A 17491-nucleotide genomic window follows, 5' to 3' on the forward strand; every position below is an offset into this window, starting at 1 on the left:
TTTGCTGACCTGTGACTTTGTTGTGATCAGAAAGGAGAATTGGGATGCACTCAATCCTGTCCTCATTGGTCACTTGAAGAGGGTCTGCATAATTTGGTCCATAAGAATGGATTTATGTTTGGAGGAGAAAGAAGTGTGTGTGTGTATGTGTGTGCATGCATCTGTGTTTGTGTGTGAGAACTGTGTAAGTTTTTGTTTGGTTTCTCTTCCTTTACAAAAACTGCTCAGCGAATAGCACTCCTACGAATTGTAAGGCCTTTTGCAGCCAGTGCAACATGCAGTCCCAACTTGTCTCCATTTCTTTCAATGGAAAGTTGAAACTAAAGTATGTCCAATTTTCCACTGCTGTTCTGGTGAATCCCCACTTTTGATGCCAGTGAAAGGAGCCAGATGACTGCAGTGACGGGGTAGGGACCTGGATGTGGGGGGAAGATGCTATACAAGCAGAGATCATTGGCTGACAGTATTCTGGTCATAGGGAAGCCTATGCGAAATAAACTTGCTGGGTCTAAGACCAGTTGTAATGTGTATCTGCAGTTGAACCTAACAGCCTCTCATGTTGACAATCTAAGAGTAATGAGCCAACAAATGCTAACCAGGAATTGAAATGGCAGAGGGCAATAACAGCGATTTCCCTGCAAGGACAAAACATGGCATTGAAGGTTAGCTGCTTGTGGGAGTGGGGGCAAATCACTGCTCTGTAGATGCCAAGTCTCATATCAGCAGGCAGTGATGAGATTGAAACAATGGTGGAGCTCACAAATGGTGTAATAATAAAAGAGAAAACTTGCTTACAGAATTAGTATCTGCTACTGAAGTTGAATTAATGAGTCAGGAGTACGCTTTAGCTAATGAAAAATCCTGGGAGCCAGGATTGTGTTGTCTTGTACCTTTACAGATCTTGAGAGGGGTCAGTAGAATTGTTGCAGGTTTGCATTGATCCTAGTGTTGGTAGAAGTTGATTCACTTCTAGTGAGAATGGAGGTGTTAGCTTAGGGAGGACTTCTCACAATAACACATTGCACATGCATGTCGTTTGCAGTTGAGGGGAATAGTTTTACTTTGCTGTAGTAGCCAGTCCTGTGGAGATAACGGATACTAACAATTTCCGCATAACTTGCAAGTGCAGTGGGTGTAGGAGTGGTTTGGGCTTCCCGGTGATAAGATTCATATATGGTAATGCAGGAAGCACCATGAATTTGAAAATTAGATTCAGCATAAGTGAAGTTCCCAGCATTTTCACTATGTAAAATTAAGCATTTGGTGTGTTAACTCAAGCTTTGGCTGTAGCTTCTGTGATGGGAGCAGTGCGGATTTGGTTTGCTGGTAAAGCATGAAGAAGAAAAAGTGAACCTGAACTGAATTGCCTTTGCAAAGGTGGAGGCAGCAAATGTGCTGCAACGGCTACAGAAAGGCCTTTTGGTTGTGTAGAAATGTACCTGTTTGCAGTGATCTCAGGCGCTATTAACAATGCAGTAGGAGAAACTGGTTGCTATTTTATCATCTGTTGAGCTTGGTCCTTACCTGGCGTAAATCAACATAAGCCAACTAAAATCAAGGCAGTTGTACTGGTGTCTTATCAGCTGAGAGCTGGCTCAGAATAAATTAAGGGACAAAAATCCCTGTAACAGGCTTGATATTTCAATGTTTGTTTCAGTATGCTTGTATGTCAGTTGTGATTACAGTAGTTACACTGCTGAGAAATGTTCTCATGTGGGATGATTCCCCTGTATTTTCCAGAATATAGCATCATTTGAAGCTTGCAAAAACTATTTTACACTTTCCCTAATCCAAGAGAAAAATGTGGATTCAGGGGACCTTTGGCTCATGTTTAGCACAGATGTGAAATGACACAAGGTGCAAAGCAGCGGGAAGGGAAACCCCATGTGTTTAAAGCTGATAGAGAACCACATTGATCAAAGCATATTTATGGCCATCTTTCAACCTCAGCGCATGTATTGCCATCTGTGGGAGTAGCCTGCAGAGCAGACGGTCCTAAATGTAAACAGGAAAAAAAAAAAAAAAAAAAGGAAAAGAATCAGCTCCTCATCTGAATGAGTGAGCATAACAATGAATGACATTATTTCATGAACTGTACCAGTTCAAATGCATGTGCACCTGGTGCTCCTAATGCTTTTTACTCCTGTTGGTCTTTAGACAAACATGACCAGTAATATGCTTTCTCTCTTTTATTGTTTGCTGATTTTATTGTTGATATTATGTTTTGTATGTTGTTTTTTTAAAAAAAAAAAATTCACTGAGAAAACAGCCCTACTTCTGTAAATATAGAGTTTAATTTGGAGGAGACAGCACACTTCTGGATGTTACTGCTGGACAGTTATTTATTAAAAGGGGCTTAAGGTGAATAAAAAGAGGTGGCTCAGGATACATGCATGCAAGTGTGATAATGCAGTATAGCATTTTCAGTTCTCTGTAGATTTAGGGGAATGGGAATTTTGGGGTCATCCTAGTTTGTTTAGAAGTTTGTTACTGATCAGATGCTTTTGAATAATGCAGTAGGGAGTCCTAACATATAACAGTGCTTGAACAGATGTGTAGATTACGGTAGATTTTTCTTGGGGGGAGGGGGTAGTGAAGGAGAAATGTTTTAGTTTTTAAGGGAAAAATTGTACTGTACTAAACTTTTTTTAGAAAAAGACACGTGTTTTCAGAAACAGTGTGGATGTGGGCTGATAGACAGCCAGGGCATGGAGATAAGGGACAGAGGAAGCAGTTGGATTTTTGAGGGACAAAGAAGTTTTACATGGGGATGTGGGTTTGTTACTGGTACATGTGGTACAAATTTCTGTAACTAACATGCTGCTTCCATGTTATAATCATGTAACCTTTATGCATTTTATGCGCCTGCTCCAGTTTTCTGAGAAAACCTTGCAAATGTAATGCCTGCATGCAAATGTGGGAGATGTAGCCCGAGTCTTATAATCCAACATAATGTAGTCTTAATGGATTCAAAATTAAAAATAAAAGTGCTTACTGGTTAAACACTACAGAGAATTTAATTGCAGGGTCATTTTAGGAGGGGATAAGCTTGTCTGTACCTGGTTTCTAATCAGCTCAGCCATCTAATGGTCAGGAGGAGGACATGGGATTGGGCTGTCAGAACTGGCATCCCCAGATTAGTACCCATTCATTATTTAACTAGAGACAAGGGTATGTTCTGTGCCTCAGTTTCCTGTTCCTATTCTGAGAATTTTAATATTTGCCTATTTCAAAGGAAAGCCATCATTTTTTGGAAGCCCTTTTAGATCTCAGGTAGCAGGGTAGAAACGCTGAGTAAATTCCACTGGAGTCAGCGCTCAAACATTGATTAACACGAGGCAGGATCTGAACTTTCTGCTGCTGTCCTGAAGAGAAGTCATCTAATGCATAGAAACAAGGTAAAAGCCATGCAAGATAAGATGCTAGAGCCCAAGGCTTTAGCGAAGAGAAAATTCTATGGCAAGTTGTACAGCTGTGAAAATACTGGAGTCACCAGGCCTCAAACACAACTACTGTTTTTTAAGTCTTGCCTGAAGGACACAGGACTGGATTGTAAGACCCCCTTCTCTCTCACTGTCTCTGAAGCTACTTATTTCTTCCCTCCCTGCTTCTAATGCTTCCTCCACATCTCTTTGAGGCCCATTGAGGATTGGAGTGGGGTGGCCTGGTGGAAACGTAAGACAGGCAAGAAAGTCAACAGGGGTAGGCCACAAAAATCTCCAACCCCAGCAGGCTGCAATTATGGGTAATGAAGGCTCCTGCAAAGCTGCTGAGCTGTGCTACACGCTCCGTCTGCCCAGCACGGCAGCCGCAGCCCTGCGTGCGATGGGAAAGGAAGCTGGCCCTCGCACACACGCCTCTGGCTGTGAGCCCGTGTGAGTCTCATCTGCAAAAACGGTGGGCACTGATTTGGGGAGGTCATCGTGGCATAGCAGGTGGGAGCTGTTTGGCAGCTGAGCCAGGCCCCCCCCTCCCTCGTGGCAGCTCTAACTGGCCTTGCTGCTAATGGAGCCGAAATCCTTTGCCTGGAGCTGTGCTCCTCCCTCTCTCCGAGTCAGGGGCTCTGACAAAGAGCCCAGCTTGCTCTCACTCTGCTCTCCAAGCTGGCAAGACAATACTCACCCAGAATGGGTTTGTGGCCTTCGCTCTTTTTTGTTCCTCCATCTGTTTCTTGCCCAAAAAGCAGGCTCAGGCCCTTGAAAAAGATCAGATAAACAAAAGAGGTCTTGGAGCCAAGGCTCTGGGCATTTTTGTTCTGCATTAACAAAAACCCGACACTGGCTGCAGCTGTGGCTGGTTAGGTTTATGCATGCCTGAGACAACAAAATTCAAATTTGACCTGAACTTCCCCAGAGACCGGGAATGTGCAGATCCAGGGATTTGGTTACGGACTTGTCTATAAATAGCCTCTAGTGCTGATTTAGCATCTTTCATCAAACATCCTTCACGGTCTCAGGAGTGGCATTTACATGTGAACGTACACCAGCATACCCTATTTGGCTGCATGGAGGTCGGCAGCAAGAATTTTACTGGCTTCAGCAATCTGAGCTAGGAACTGAAAAAATGCCCTTTTTCCCCTATCTTCCCATTCCTTAAGAAACCACAGGCAGATCATGTTGCCCATGCTGGAAGTTGTCTGATCTTTGTGAATGTGCTGTGCCCTTTGGGTCAGGACTCATCTCACGCTTCATTAGTTTCTGCAGCCAAGTCTCCCCCTTCACCTACGTATGGAGGGCCCCCCTTTTCACTGCAAGGGAGGGTATACTGGAAGTCCCTGGCCAGGCATTACTCTGATTCCTGACTGCAGCTCAGGAAAGCTGTAAGATGACGAGAGGAAAAAGTTCCCAGAAAGAAAGGGAACATCCTGCTGACTGGGACATAGACTGAGAAATATTTCCTTTTAAGCTTTCAGAGATGCAGGATTGTTGTGCACAGATAAATACGTTCCTGAAGGACCTTAGATACCCCATCTGTGTCTCTGCCACAGAGTTCACTGAAGTGAGTTCTCCTCATGCCAGCCTGTCACTGCCATAGAGCAGCTGAGTCGACCACACTGTGTCCTGTACCCTGCTGAGCCTCTGGGCCATGATAGAAATAGGGGCTCTGCAGAAATGTCCTCAGTCCTGTGACCAAGAACACCTCATGCTGGAGGTACACACTTTTCTCTCTGATGGCAGAGGCATATGGATTTAGAGCATGTGTCTTCCCACAGGGCACAGGGGAACGAAGCAGTCAAGACATATCCACGTGTAATAAACATTCATGTGTTTGACACAGGTTACTAAACAAAGTGACTCTTTCCTTATTGATTATGGCTCATGCGCTGTCAGGGGGACATACTAAGTGCCCTCAAGTGGTTTTTTTGGTCTCCATTTTTTCAGAACTGAGGAAGATGTTTTGAGCTGAAAGCAGGAATCCTAAGATTCCCCTTCATCATCAAAGGCATGTTTGGCCAACCAAAACCCAGCTGGAAAATATGGCAAGCATATGTGGCAGCTCACCCTTTTCAAAAGCACAACTATGGCTGCTTCGTGCCTCTCTGTGCATCAGGAATAGCTTAGTTAAAAGTGAACATGCCTAGAGGTAGGGATTAGTCCAGGTCACCTTTATGATTTTTTTCTATTCTTTACTGGATTTCTGACCCACCTGTGTAAGGTGTTTTGAGCTCTTTGGTGATAAGGGGATGCTAATGCAGCAGCGAAAATGCTGGACACAGTTCCAGCTGGGAAATGCTGCAATGTCCTCAGCAGACAGGTGCCTTCAGAAGGTAGTTAGTAACCCTTGCAAGCCATTGTCATTGTGACAGTAGGCTTGGGTCTATCACGGGTCATGAAGAGCCACCTGCTCCAGGAATGCACACAGCCTGCGTCTGAGACACCGTGAATGACAGCCCATCCACCAGAACAGTCACAGAGATCCTGGTGGGGTTCCCAGGCTAGCAGCTATGGCCAGATACTATTGGTGCCTCATAGCACAAGCCCTTCTCTGTGGGGAAAAGCAGGTAGTGAGAAACTGTAACTCTCTGCACACTCTGGAGTTTCCCATCCCTCTGTCTATTTTTGCCAATACGATTGGTTTGCATCACTGAAGTGACTCACGGGTCGAAATAGGAAATAGCTCATTTCCATCCCGTCCACATGCAGGAGTGAAGGAGCAGGTCTGCTTGGAGCACACCTGGGCTCATCAACTCTGCAGAGCTCTTTTTGGGGGGAGTGGCCTTTACTTCCCTCGTTTGATGCTGCTGCAGGCCAGTCAGGCTATGGCTGTTTCTCTGCTCTGAGTTTCCCTCTCTCTAAGGAGAGAGCCCAGCTCTGGCTGCTTGAACTGCAGAGCTCAGCACTCCTGGCCAGGCAGTTTCTGCAGCTGTAGCTATGGTGGCTCCTCTCAGACTCAAGAGCTGCCAGCTTTCCTCTCTGGGTACCTTTGCAACTCCCCTGGGAGCAGAGGGGAGAGGTGGGAGAGGCTTCTGGTGCTGGCCCCGCAATGACTCACCACCTCTGGCATTCCAGTGCTTTTGGTAGTTCAGGAGCTGCCCCAACTCAACGGCAGGAAATAAGTGTAAAAATAGCCTGTCCGTGCGTTTGCAGCCAAGCAAAGTGCATGATGTCTCTCTGCCAAGATCTGCCCCCACAGCCCCTTTCCTAACTGGCTCTTGGAGCGTTGCATGCGGAGGAGAAGCACTTGCCTCCTCCGTACGTCTGGTGCTCCTCAGGCAGCAGGCTGAGGACAAACGCCTGCCCCAGGAGCCTGTCGGCTTGTTATTGTAGGGTTTGTCCAGCGAGGGCTGGCAGAACCTTTCCCACCGTGGATGCTGAGACTCAGATGGATGCCAGCCAGGAGGTGCTCCTTGGCAGGGCTCTCACCAGCAGAAGGGAGGCCACTGCACACAGTTGCAGGGACATTATGGCATGTGGCACCACCCCAGAGTGGCTATTTGGGCTGTGCCCCCCTGATGGTAAGGGCAGCGCAGGGCTCTCTGAAGCTGAGGAGGGTCAGGGTGTGGTGGTCGAGAGGGGTGGGTCAGGCCTGGCCGGGCTGCCACTGGAGGGCAGGACCAGACAACCTATTTCACACAGCAGAGCAGGCTGCTCTGACTTCTGCAGAGCAGAGTGGGAAATCGGCATTGCTTTAAAACAAAACAAAACACGAAAAAATCTGTTTCGAGCTGGGTTTGCCGTGGAAATCCTGCTTAAACCAGCAGTTTCAGCTCCAGCAACAGCCTCTTCCCCTGCCCACACAAAATGCACGTGATGTCCAGGCACCCTCTGCTCATCTGTCCTGCCAAGGAGCAGCTCCTTGCCTGTCAAACGCATAGGCCACGTGGCTGACAGTCTCCCTCTGGTCCTCCTCACCTTCACCACCGACCAGCATACGTCTGAGCCACCACAAGCATGAGGTCCTCGCGCTTGTCTGGGGCTTGCACAGATACTGGGCAGGGAACGGCTTTCTGCTGGAAATATGTGCTCGTCCTGGTGCATCAGGTTGCTTTTGTCCATAGAGCTGCGTGCCTGTAATCTCTGAAGGGATTCGATGCAGATGACTATCTATGGAGCTGAAATGCTTTGCATAGACACGTGTGATGAGCATACAGATCAGAAGAAAGAACTGCCTTTTGATAGAAATGGAAACTGGAAATGAGAATTGTAAAAGTCACCTGGGATAAGAGTTTTCATTTGTTTTCCAGTTACCATTGACTTGGGATGCAATGCATTTCTTTTGCTGCTCATATAGGATTTGCTCAAGTCTCTGCTGAGATTCCCAAACGCTCAGAGGACCAGAACCAGAAATACTGACCTAACAAAAGCAGTCCTCTGGACATTGCACAGCTTCTGCAGCAATATGATGCTTTCCCTAATGCCCAGCATTTTGTCTCCTAAGCTAGCAGCATCTATTGTTATGTATCTTGTACCAAACTAGTTCTCTGCAATTAAAAATGGTCTGATGGCTGAAGACTCCCACTAAGGTTCAGTTCTTGGGCTGGGAAGGGTTCAGCTTTTCTGGTCTACTCCATAGCAGAATCACAGGTAGATAATTGTAGCCTCATAATCCCGCTGCTCAGTGCTTTCTGTTTCCACTGCAGGAATCCTGGGATAGGCCTTGAGGCTGCCACCTTTTGTCCTTCCAGCACTCATAGACCTCTGCCACGACTGGTCTCTTCTCAGCTCCTTGCATGGTCTCTATCTCTTTCCAGGCACTTTCCTTCATCTTCCTCAGAGCCACTCTGTCCTTGTTCATGTCCCTGCTTCTCGAAGGCTCCATGCAGAGCCAAGCTGGTAATGCAGCTGCATGCCTGAGCCCAGCTGCATTTTCGACACTGCACTTCATACAGGCACACTCACTAGTAAGCTGTGACCTGGTTTCTATTTCACTATCAAAGAGATGCAGATCAGTCTGTGCTGAGTAAAATCCTCCAGGCGAACAAGCCCTGACTATCAGTCTCCTTCTGTTCTTGCACCTGACCTGATCTATGAGCTGATGATAATGATTCCATGCCTGAAATGTTCAGCTCTCATTTATCACCTTTGTGGCAAAAATAACCTGCAGTTTAGGACACAAGGTAATCTGTTAAGGCGTGAATGAATACTTCATGCCATTCTGCAATTGAGACACTGTGGCACTGTGAGTCTGGCTCTTGGAAGAGCTTGTTTTTATTTCTTGCACTCTCCATGACCCTGAACATATCGTCTCTGGTTTGACCCAGTGGACTGTAATCTTCTTGGTATGGGGTATGAGGCTGGACTTAGATCACCCACCCATATCTGGCAGAGGTCTTCAAGAAAAAAATTGAACACTTGGAAGGTTTTCAACTAACACAGCTAGACCACGGCCCTCAGCTTAAAGAGAGTTGGATGTTTTAGCAGCACTATTGCTATTTTTAGTGCCTTTATTGAAAATGTCTTTAACGTTATAAGTTTATTTGCCCTATTTTCTGTATTTGTTACTATAAAAACAGTTTGTGAAATATGTTGGTGTCTCTTAGAAAGCAACAGCCCTTGTCTAAGTACACAACAAAATGCAAAACCAAGTAATTCCCCCTCACACCCTGCCAGTAGCTGTGATTTCTTCAATGGGTCCAAGAATCCAGCATCTGGCTGAGGGAGAGGATGTGTAAGTGTCCACATTGTTGTGAGATCTGGCTCAGCAATTTGTCTATACGTTGAATGACAAACTGTCACAGGCAGATCCATTCATCAAAGCCTTGCTGCTGCCCATGTGTGCGAGTGTTCATGTAAAAAGTCCCCAGTGCTGTGCTTAGGTGATGAAGATCATAGGTACTTGAGTAGAGACTGAATGCCATGTCCTCAGGAGAGGAAAGCAACACTGCATGTCTTTTTGCCTCTGTTTTCCTTTGTCAAGATTCTGAGACACAAATGGCCTTGCTATGTCCTCCAAGATGTCTAAATGTAAACAAATAGAGGTCTGGATACCAAGTGCAGTGTTACCAGAGTAACTGGCATGGCCACGCTGACTTCAGTAGTGTCACTGCAATTGTGCAGCAGGGGGAGGGGAACCCAAGTCCACCGAAAGGCCATGGGTCTGGCTCAGTGCTCACTGAAATCACTGGGGAAATTGGCACCGGTTTTACAGGTGACAGAGGGACACAGAGAAACATCTGTGCCTGGCGGAAAAGTTCTTCATAGTGTATCACCTGCTTCTTTTGATGACAATGTCATGATAACATCGTGCCCTCATAGTCTGTGAGCTCTTTAAACCAGTGACTGCTCTTTCACTCCCTACTTCCAAACTCAACAGGGCCATGATCTAAAGTGAAGTGGTTTAGGCCTTTGAGATACCTAGCATACAGACACAGGGCTGCTATGAAATGTCGCCAGGCTGTGCCACTGAGCAATTGCAAGCCATCACTCCTAGCCTAGCCAAACAAGTAGCATCTCATGGAATGTGCTCCAGGATGCTGTCTTTGGTGTAACCAACTCTAGGCTGGAATATGGCCACTTTAAAGTTCAAGGCAAACCTAGCTGTAGAGAAGGATTTGAAAACACCAAATGCAATCAAAATTAGTTACATAAACAAACAAGGAGTCAATGCCAAAGCTGGATGTTCCCTGAAGCACTAGTATTACCTCTAATTCTACCAGGAAATCGGAATCAACATATGTTCTCTTGGTTTTTTAACCTTTAACTCTTTCAGCACAGATCACCCCACAATGCTTGAACACTGTGTGGCTCTACAGTCACCCAGATGCAGCTGCTACTTTTGGGGAAGTACTGCATGAGCAGCATGAAGGTGAGCCTGTGACAGGGGCTGCTGGCTCAATTCCTGCATTGAGGCAAGTCACGAGGACCTACAAAGGATGGCATTAGGCGGTGGCCCCTCATCCCAGCTGTGTCCAGTTTACCCAGCTCTCACCAGGACATCAGAATTTCTGAAGAGTTATTGTTGTCTCCTGTCCCTAAGCAAAGGCTTCTCTCTCCTCTCTAAGCTAGGTAGTGTGTGATTTGTGGCTCCTGGCCACATGACGATATTGGTAGCTCCCCAGGCTGATCAGGAAGGCTGGACACCTACATTGTGTGCTGTCTTGACCCGCTTATTCCTGATAGAGGTTAGAGTCAAGATGATTCGTTTTGATCCCAGAGGTGTCAGATGTCACAACAGCGAAACCCTTTATTGACTAATAACCAGTGGAGAGCAATAGGAAAGGAAGATAAGGAAATGGAAGAGCGAAGCAGTAAAACATTTAAGATAGCAAGAAGTATATCTACCACCACAGATCCAGCAACATCTCGCAGTTCTGCCTGTTTCAATTCAGTGGGGAAGATCTTCAAAGAGTAGTTGTTCACAGTGGCATGTGTTCACAGTGTCCCAAGAGCTGCTTTGCCTACCCTCCTCCTACTTAGCGCATGCATATGAGGGTCATCAGGAGCGATCTTCACCCCCTCACCCCAGCATCGCCTCTGTTGGTGGAGCACACACAGGTGTCTGGAGGGACCATTTTTTGCAGATGCAGTATGACTTGACAACTTGCACACCCTTGGGTTTGCACATGGTTGGGCTTTTGGGCTTGCAAGTCAGCTGCCTTATCAGCGGTTACACCACTGGGCTTGCAAATTGCAGCCTTGACATTTCTTCACAGGGAATTCCAGCAAGGTTGAGACAGTTTCTTTGCAGGGAATATCAGCAAGGTTGAGACAGTTTCTTTGCAGGGAATATCAGCAAGGTTGAGACAAACATTTACCACAGTCTCTTACATATGCCATGCTAGCAGTGTGACAAACCTGCTCTTTTTCTGCCCTTAGTAATTTATGTTTCCATCACTACTAAGTGTGTAAAAGCTGGAGAAAAGTGTATCTTACCAAGAAGGACCATCTGACATGCCAATCAATGTGAGCAGTAAAGGCAGGTTACTGCCTTGCTACAAACAGCTGGACTTCAGACACCTCTAGAGACTTTTTCTCTCCTCCTTTAAGCTGCTCTATATCCGTATGTCTCCACTGCAGGGTTATTTCAAGCACCAGGACTGTCTTAATAGTGTACCACCACCTGTACTTATTCCATCAAGGACTACACAAAAAACAATCCCCACAGAGGCAGGTGGGGGCATGAACAAAGTATTTCACATGGAACCATCCAAAGGCTTCCCAAACGCTGCCTGTATTTGCTGCTGGCATGTGAGCTCCTGGCATCTGTCATGTCCCCAGCAGACGCAAAGGCAGCTGCCTTTGCCCATTTTGATTCAGAGGGTGCTTTCTTTGTCAGCCTTCGACATTAAACAAGAGTTGTCAGGGCAACGGGAAGGAATTTCTTGGCACCAGCACTAGCGAACAAGCAGAAAAAGGCTCAGCCAGAGTCAGAAGCAGAGCAGAAGCAAAACAGAAGCAGAGCAGAGGCACACCAAGCCAAGGGGACATCCTCTGCTGTGTTGGTGGTAGTGCCTCACCCTGGCTCTGCCAGGAGGAGCAGAAGGGTCCTGTGCTGCACAGGTGAAGCTGACACACCCTTCACTAACCCCTGCAAACCTCAGTGCAGAGTCTCCTGCAGCACTGACTGTCCCCAGGGCTCTTCGTCCTGAACTACAGAGGTGAATCAGCCCTGAGATTTTATTCTATTGCTGCTTTTGTAATTCGCCACAACCCCCCCCAACATATAGATGTGAGTTTTCTCTTATGAAACTTGGTACAAAGCTGTTCTCAGTAATAAATGAAAATTGGAAAATTAAGCTGTGCTAATGATTTTCAAATAGAAATAATCCTATTTTGGGGTAATTTTCAGTGTGAAAGGTGATAAAAAGGCACAAGAGGAAAAGGCAACACGACGAGTGAGCTGCAAGGTAAGGGAGTACATTTTTTTTAGGCTTTAGTGACTTAATTTTTAGCTTTACAGAGGCTCTCCTTGATTAAAACTGCTGCCTTCCCTGTCTGCTTATTTTCCCCACCTTGCACGTCTTTCATAGAGAGACAATAACTTTTTGTTTGGATTGGCTTGTTGGCAAATTTACACAGATTTCCCATACAATGATCTGATTTCAGGTGATGGTGAGCTGATTAGTAGATGTAAGGGCATTTGCTCTTCAGAATTGTGAGGGCATTCAGCTGCTCATATCCATTTAGGTAGTGATAAACAGGAAGAAAAGGGACCAAAAAAAACCAAACCACCAACCCAGAAAAAAAGGGAGCAGCAGTAGAAGAAGCAGCAGGAGGTAGGGCTTGGTCTCTGCACTTGTTTACACAGTGGCTTAAAATCTGTAGGATGAAACTTGTGCAGTTTTCACAGTGAGAGAGTGCAAGCCTGTAGGCAAACACAGCAGCTGCTGGGGTAATAGAGTGGTGTTAAGCCACTGGAAGGTAGGGCAAAGTGCTGTTAATAATGGATGTAGAGCTAAAAGACTTCTAAGTAAGGGGGGTAATGAATAGACTTGGAAAGCATAGTAGTGCACGTTTGGTGATTTATGTGTGAAAAAACCCCACTCAAATCCTGCAGTTTGCTGAACTGGGTCATCATCAGAGCTGCAGTTCTACCTGGTAATGTTTACAGACTGGATTGTATAGAGTTACCGATTTTTCAGCCTTGAGCAAAATACCTCTCTCCTGCTTGGTCTATGATCTAGCTTTCTCAAATTTAAGTAGTTATATGATTATCGGATTATTTCTTTTTGCAAAAGTATGTTTGTGCTTTGTCTGTTGTTTCCACAATGATTCTGCTTGTTTTCCAAGTTCCCCGATGAAAAAACAAACAAATACAAACTTTGAGATGAAATTTCCAATGGACAGTGCTGTGCTTGTTAGGTTTGAAAAAGTCCTATTAGAAGTGAGAGCCATGGAGCAAGTGAAATTGCTGAGTAGTTGAGAACCTGGTTTCGTGCATCAAAACAGTCAGCTCCTGGCCTGAAACATTTCGAGCATAGGGCCAGAATGTACAAACTTGCAGATGGGAAAGGGGGCTGGCTCTGCACCTTGTAAAATTTTTAGTCATCCTCAATCGAAATTACAGCATCCTTGAAACTGCTCTCATTTAACCTAAAACAGAACAGCTGGAGCATAATAGGTGGTAAAAGCTTTTTGAACTAATGTCAGTAATGAACTTTTCTAAGGCTGTCAGCATCTTCTTGTCATGCCTTAAATATTTCAACGGTTTAAAAAAGGTTGAGCAAAATCCTGCTTGTAATTTGTTTTAGAACTTTCCTTACACTGGTCACGTGTGTATTGGTACACCTCCGATGCCAGTGATTCAAGTTTGAAAAGTCCCAAGGGTGGAGTCAAGAAAAGCTAAGTACGTTAGTGACTTATTCATTTTGTCTAGCTCAGAATTGACTTGGACCAAATGGCTTGAAAATGCACAGACTAAACCTGATTATGGTGTGTGTTCTTCTTCTGATGGAGGTTTCTGCCCATGTTGCCATTGGCAGGAGCAGGGACTCTCCAAAAGCCTTGAGGAGGCCTGTGGATGGAGGCTTGAGTAAGATTCATTGTGCAGACAAACTGTGGGTGTCTGTAGCCACAGTGCAACTGACCCACTGCCCAGGTATTCCTCCTGCAGGTAGCTGAGAGATGATTGTATTTTGTGGGTTATCACAGTCCTCTGCAGTACAAGTAAACGGGATCACTCCATGTCAACTTATAACCATCTCAATATGATGTTGGGCAGGGTTTCTACTGACAGTCTTGTTAGTACATTTGCAATTCACTTTCCGAAAAGAAGCATTACCTGACATGCAAAAACTGCCTTAGGGGGCAAGAGAGAAGACAATAAGGCTTAGAAGAATCCCTGCATCATTTGACCTTTTTCTGGAATTTTATGTGTTCCTGAGGGTAATTGCTAAGCTGTATGTGAGGTTGTGCCTTACATAGCTTACTGGTGCTGTAAAAGATGCGTGTGTGTGTCCGGTACACAGGAGTAAAGTGCATGAAGCACAGATAAGCTCACTCATGCACGCAGCACATGTGCTAAGGGAGGGACACAAGGCGTAGTGATGAGTCTGTTCATGTTTAAGGTCACAATGTTTAACAGCATCTGCGCAAGCAAAAGGGATACTGGACTGTAGTGTCTGCCTCCTGCTCCACTGGCCTTCGAGTGCTGACTGCTCTGCTCTGCATTACAACTGTGCAGTGCGGCTCTGAGCATTGTGCAGGGTTCATGCTCTCCAGACCTTTCCCAGCCCATCCATGTTGACTTCTTAAAATCTGGCCAGTTTTCCTCTCCATTAAAATCCTCTGTTGTGCCCCTTTGCAGCCCTTCTAGTTTATGCTGGCAAGAATGACCACTTGGGCATTTTACCATTTTCTGTCTGCTTTGGTCGCTGCTCCCCTCTGTGACTTGCAGCTCTTTGCTGTACCTTTGTGATTTTTTCCATCTAGAAGGGCTTCTTTGTCCCTGGAGTCCTCAAGAAAGCTGACCTCTGTGGCGAGTTAACGCAATTAAATCCCAGCACATGGAAAAGGCATACATAGCCAGCCAGACGCAGCCTTGGGATCCAATCAAAACCAAAACCACTTTACCCCCACAAGGAGGAGGAATGAAGGACCGCTCATGAGCTCTCCTTGCTGTGTGTTGTTGGTGAACCTGCCTCTCAAACATGGCTAGAAACCAAGCCCATGCAGACCCCAGCAGCATGTTTATTATGCAAGGGCAATGCCTCTTCCTTCACAAACTGATGAATGTGTTTGAGGCAGGAGCAGCTGGCAGAGCTTGTTCTCTTGGGAATAGCCAGGGCAGCTTCCCAGGCCATCGGGGACCCTGCTGGGTTAAGTGAAATAGCAGTGTGAGAAGGAAATAAGAGAAGGCCATAGTTTGGTATTTACCCAGAATCACATGTGGATCTGTAAATGTGAGAGAGGACAAAGCTCCTATATAGCAAGTGTTAAGATATAGCTGGTAGGAACATTTCCATCAGGGCAGCTTTCCATTTAAAATAAATAAATAAATGCTGGCACGAATGAGTTCTGACAAAAGTCTAGACAGGAAAATATTGCTCCAACCATAAGATATTATTTCAGCTGATTTCACAGAAACATTTCTCCAAATTAAAGTATTAAGAGCTGTTCAGCTCTTTTTAAGACAAACACAAAAATGAAAAAAACCCAACATTTCACACTCTACTTCTAAGGTTTAACATGTCACAGTAGCTAGTGCAAGCCCTGTGAAAACTCTGCTGGAGTTGGAGTTATTGAGAGTTGTTACCTTAAATGTGCTTGTCCTGTGTTAGCCCAGAGATGCTTATTGACTTGTGCCATGGAAGCCTAAGTATGGGATGGAGGAACCTCCCAAGTCTCTCTAGAGTCTGCCGCTTTATTGAGCTTTGCTGTAAGGTGTAAGGCATATATGGTGGTTGTGGCTATGTTTGTGGTGTGGCTGGTATGTTGTTTTTTGGTGGTTTTCTTTGTGTTTTGTTTTAAATAAGCTTTTTTTTGAAGGAAGGTAGGTAGAAGGGTGTTTGTTAAGTTTCTAGAGTCTCATTTTGCTGTGTTACACGTTGGTAGAGGCAAAGAGTTGGTGATAGTGAGTGGCTTATTCTGTTGTAGCAGAACTCACCAAGTCTTAGTGGAGTTTTATGCTGAGAAATTACCTAGTTGTAAATTGCGTGTTGTGTTCATGTCAGAGGCCAAAATGTTAGCAGGGATGGGTGTGTGTGTGGGGAGAAGCAGTTGGAAAAATTGCAATGAGCTTTAGTCAACGGGGTTAAATGTAGGGCTTCTCACAAGGGAAGCCTCATTTATTAAGCAACTCGATCTCTTCCTGTGAGATCATTTGTGAAAAACAGGTTGAGCCATGTCTGAGGGCGTTGCCCCATAGAATTTATAGATAAAGGTGCTTAATATCCGCGTGTTCCCAGCACAGAGAGGCCAGTTACCTTCTGCAGCTTCCAGAGGGAATAAGACTCCTACGGAGTACAGTTATTCCAGTTTTCTTGTGGTAAGTTTATTGAAAAGAGCTTTTGTTTCTTCCTCTTCTCCCTTTCCTCTGCACCCCTTTCAAATCTCAGGTTTCCTAACGCTGTGATATGTGTGGTTTTCTTCATCAACAGACCCAGGTATCGCTACTGTAACTGCAATGGCATGGTGGAAGGCCTGGGTAAGTAGAAGAAATATTGATGTAAGACACCCTGATTTTTTTTTTTTTTTGGCACCTTAATAATGTAACTTGTAAGTTGCATCAGGCACTGTGTGGGAATGAAATGTTTTCCTTCAGAAAACAGTTTTTCTGACTTTAAAACAGCATTCAGTACTTCAAAAACCTTGATTAAGGAAGTTGCTAATGTGATTACTGGCTTTAAGAAGAGCAAACTCTCCCTATTCCTTCAGTTCAGAGTTGTGCAGGGGGGTATTTGCATGCCCGTGTACGTGGGGAGGTGGTACTGGGGAACAGCAAACTTACACTTTGGCTGCACCTGGCTCCTTGTCTGCTCCCTTCTCTTGTGGCTGTGAGTTTAGGGCACTGGCCTGTCCCCATTTTGGTCCCCAGTTGCACTGGCAAGCTGTGGTCACAGAGAGAGATGTGGTCAAGCCACAGTGTCTTTTTATTTGGTGGGTTTTTAATATTGTAACTACAATTTGGACCTGAACGCTCTGTCCGTCTGCTAGGAGCCAGAAACGCTGTGTATGTTCTCTTTGAAACTTCTGTGGCTTGTGGGAGGAATGTGGCAGGATGGGGGGATGCTCATGGGATGTGCTGAGGGTACGGGATCCTGGGAGCCTTCAGGGTATGGCTCGGGCCAGGCAGGCGGCACCTCTGGTGATGTGCACAGCTCAACTGCCATCCATGGCAGCTCTGCCATTAGCCTCTGTGGAAGGCTGTGGTTACCTCCAGACAACTGTACAGTTACCTCCAGATAACTGTAAGCCAAAGCCCAGAAGAAACCTGATGGAGACATGTGATGGAGGAGTAGTGGTACAGAAGTCTTCTTTCCCAGCACCACTGCCGGTAGCACACAGGCTTCCTCTGGAGTGCTTCTGTCTTGTTTGTGAAAAGATTTGTCTCAGAGTCCTCCCATGTCTCGGCATGAATATGGCTTTCTGCTTTAGCAACCTGGGCAAGGGGG

At 45.7% G+C, this 17491-nt stretch overlaps 1 protein-coding gene across 3 annotated transcripts in view; it reads left to right on the forward strand.

Moving 5' to 3' along the window:
• Window positions 1-16490: 16490 nt before the first annotated feature.
• Window positions 16491-17491, forward strand: part of LOC104270457 (annexin A8-like) — a 13161-nt gene continuing 12160 nt past the window's right edge. For 2 of the 3 annotated variants that reach the window (XM_009864840.1, XM_009864841.1), the window contains exon 1: window positions 16504-16524. In XM_009864840.1, the coding sequence (XP_009863142.1) occupies window positions 16504-16524 (21 nt within the window). Of the gene's footprint in view, window positions 16525-17491 lie in introns of all 3 variants that reach the window. The other variant, XM_009864839.1, reaches the window with a different exon arrangement.

The sequence above is a fragment of the Apaloderma vittatum genome, unplaced genomic scaffold (genome assembly GCF_000703405.1).
Source record: "Apaloderma vittatum isolate BGI_N311 unplaced genomic scaffold, ASM70340v1 scaffold2962, whole genome shotgun sequence".
NCBI lineage: Eukaryota > Metazoa > Chordata > Aves > Trogoniformes > Trogonidae > Apaloderma > Apaloderma vittatum.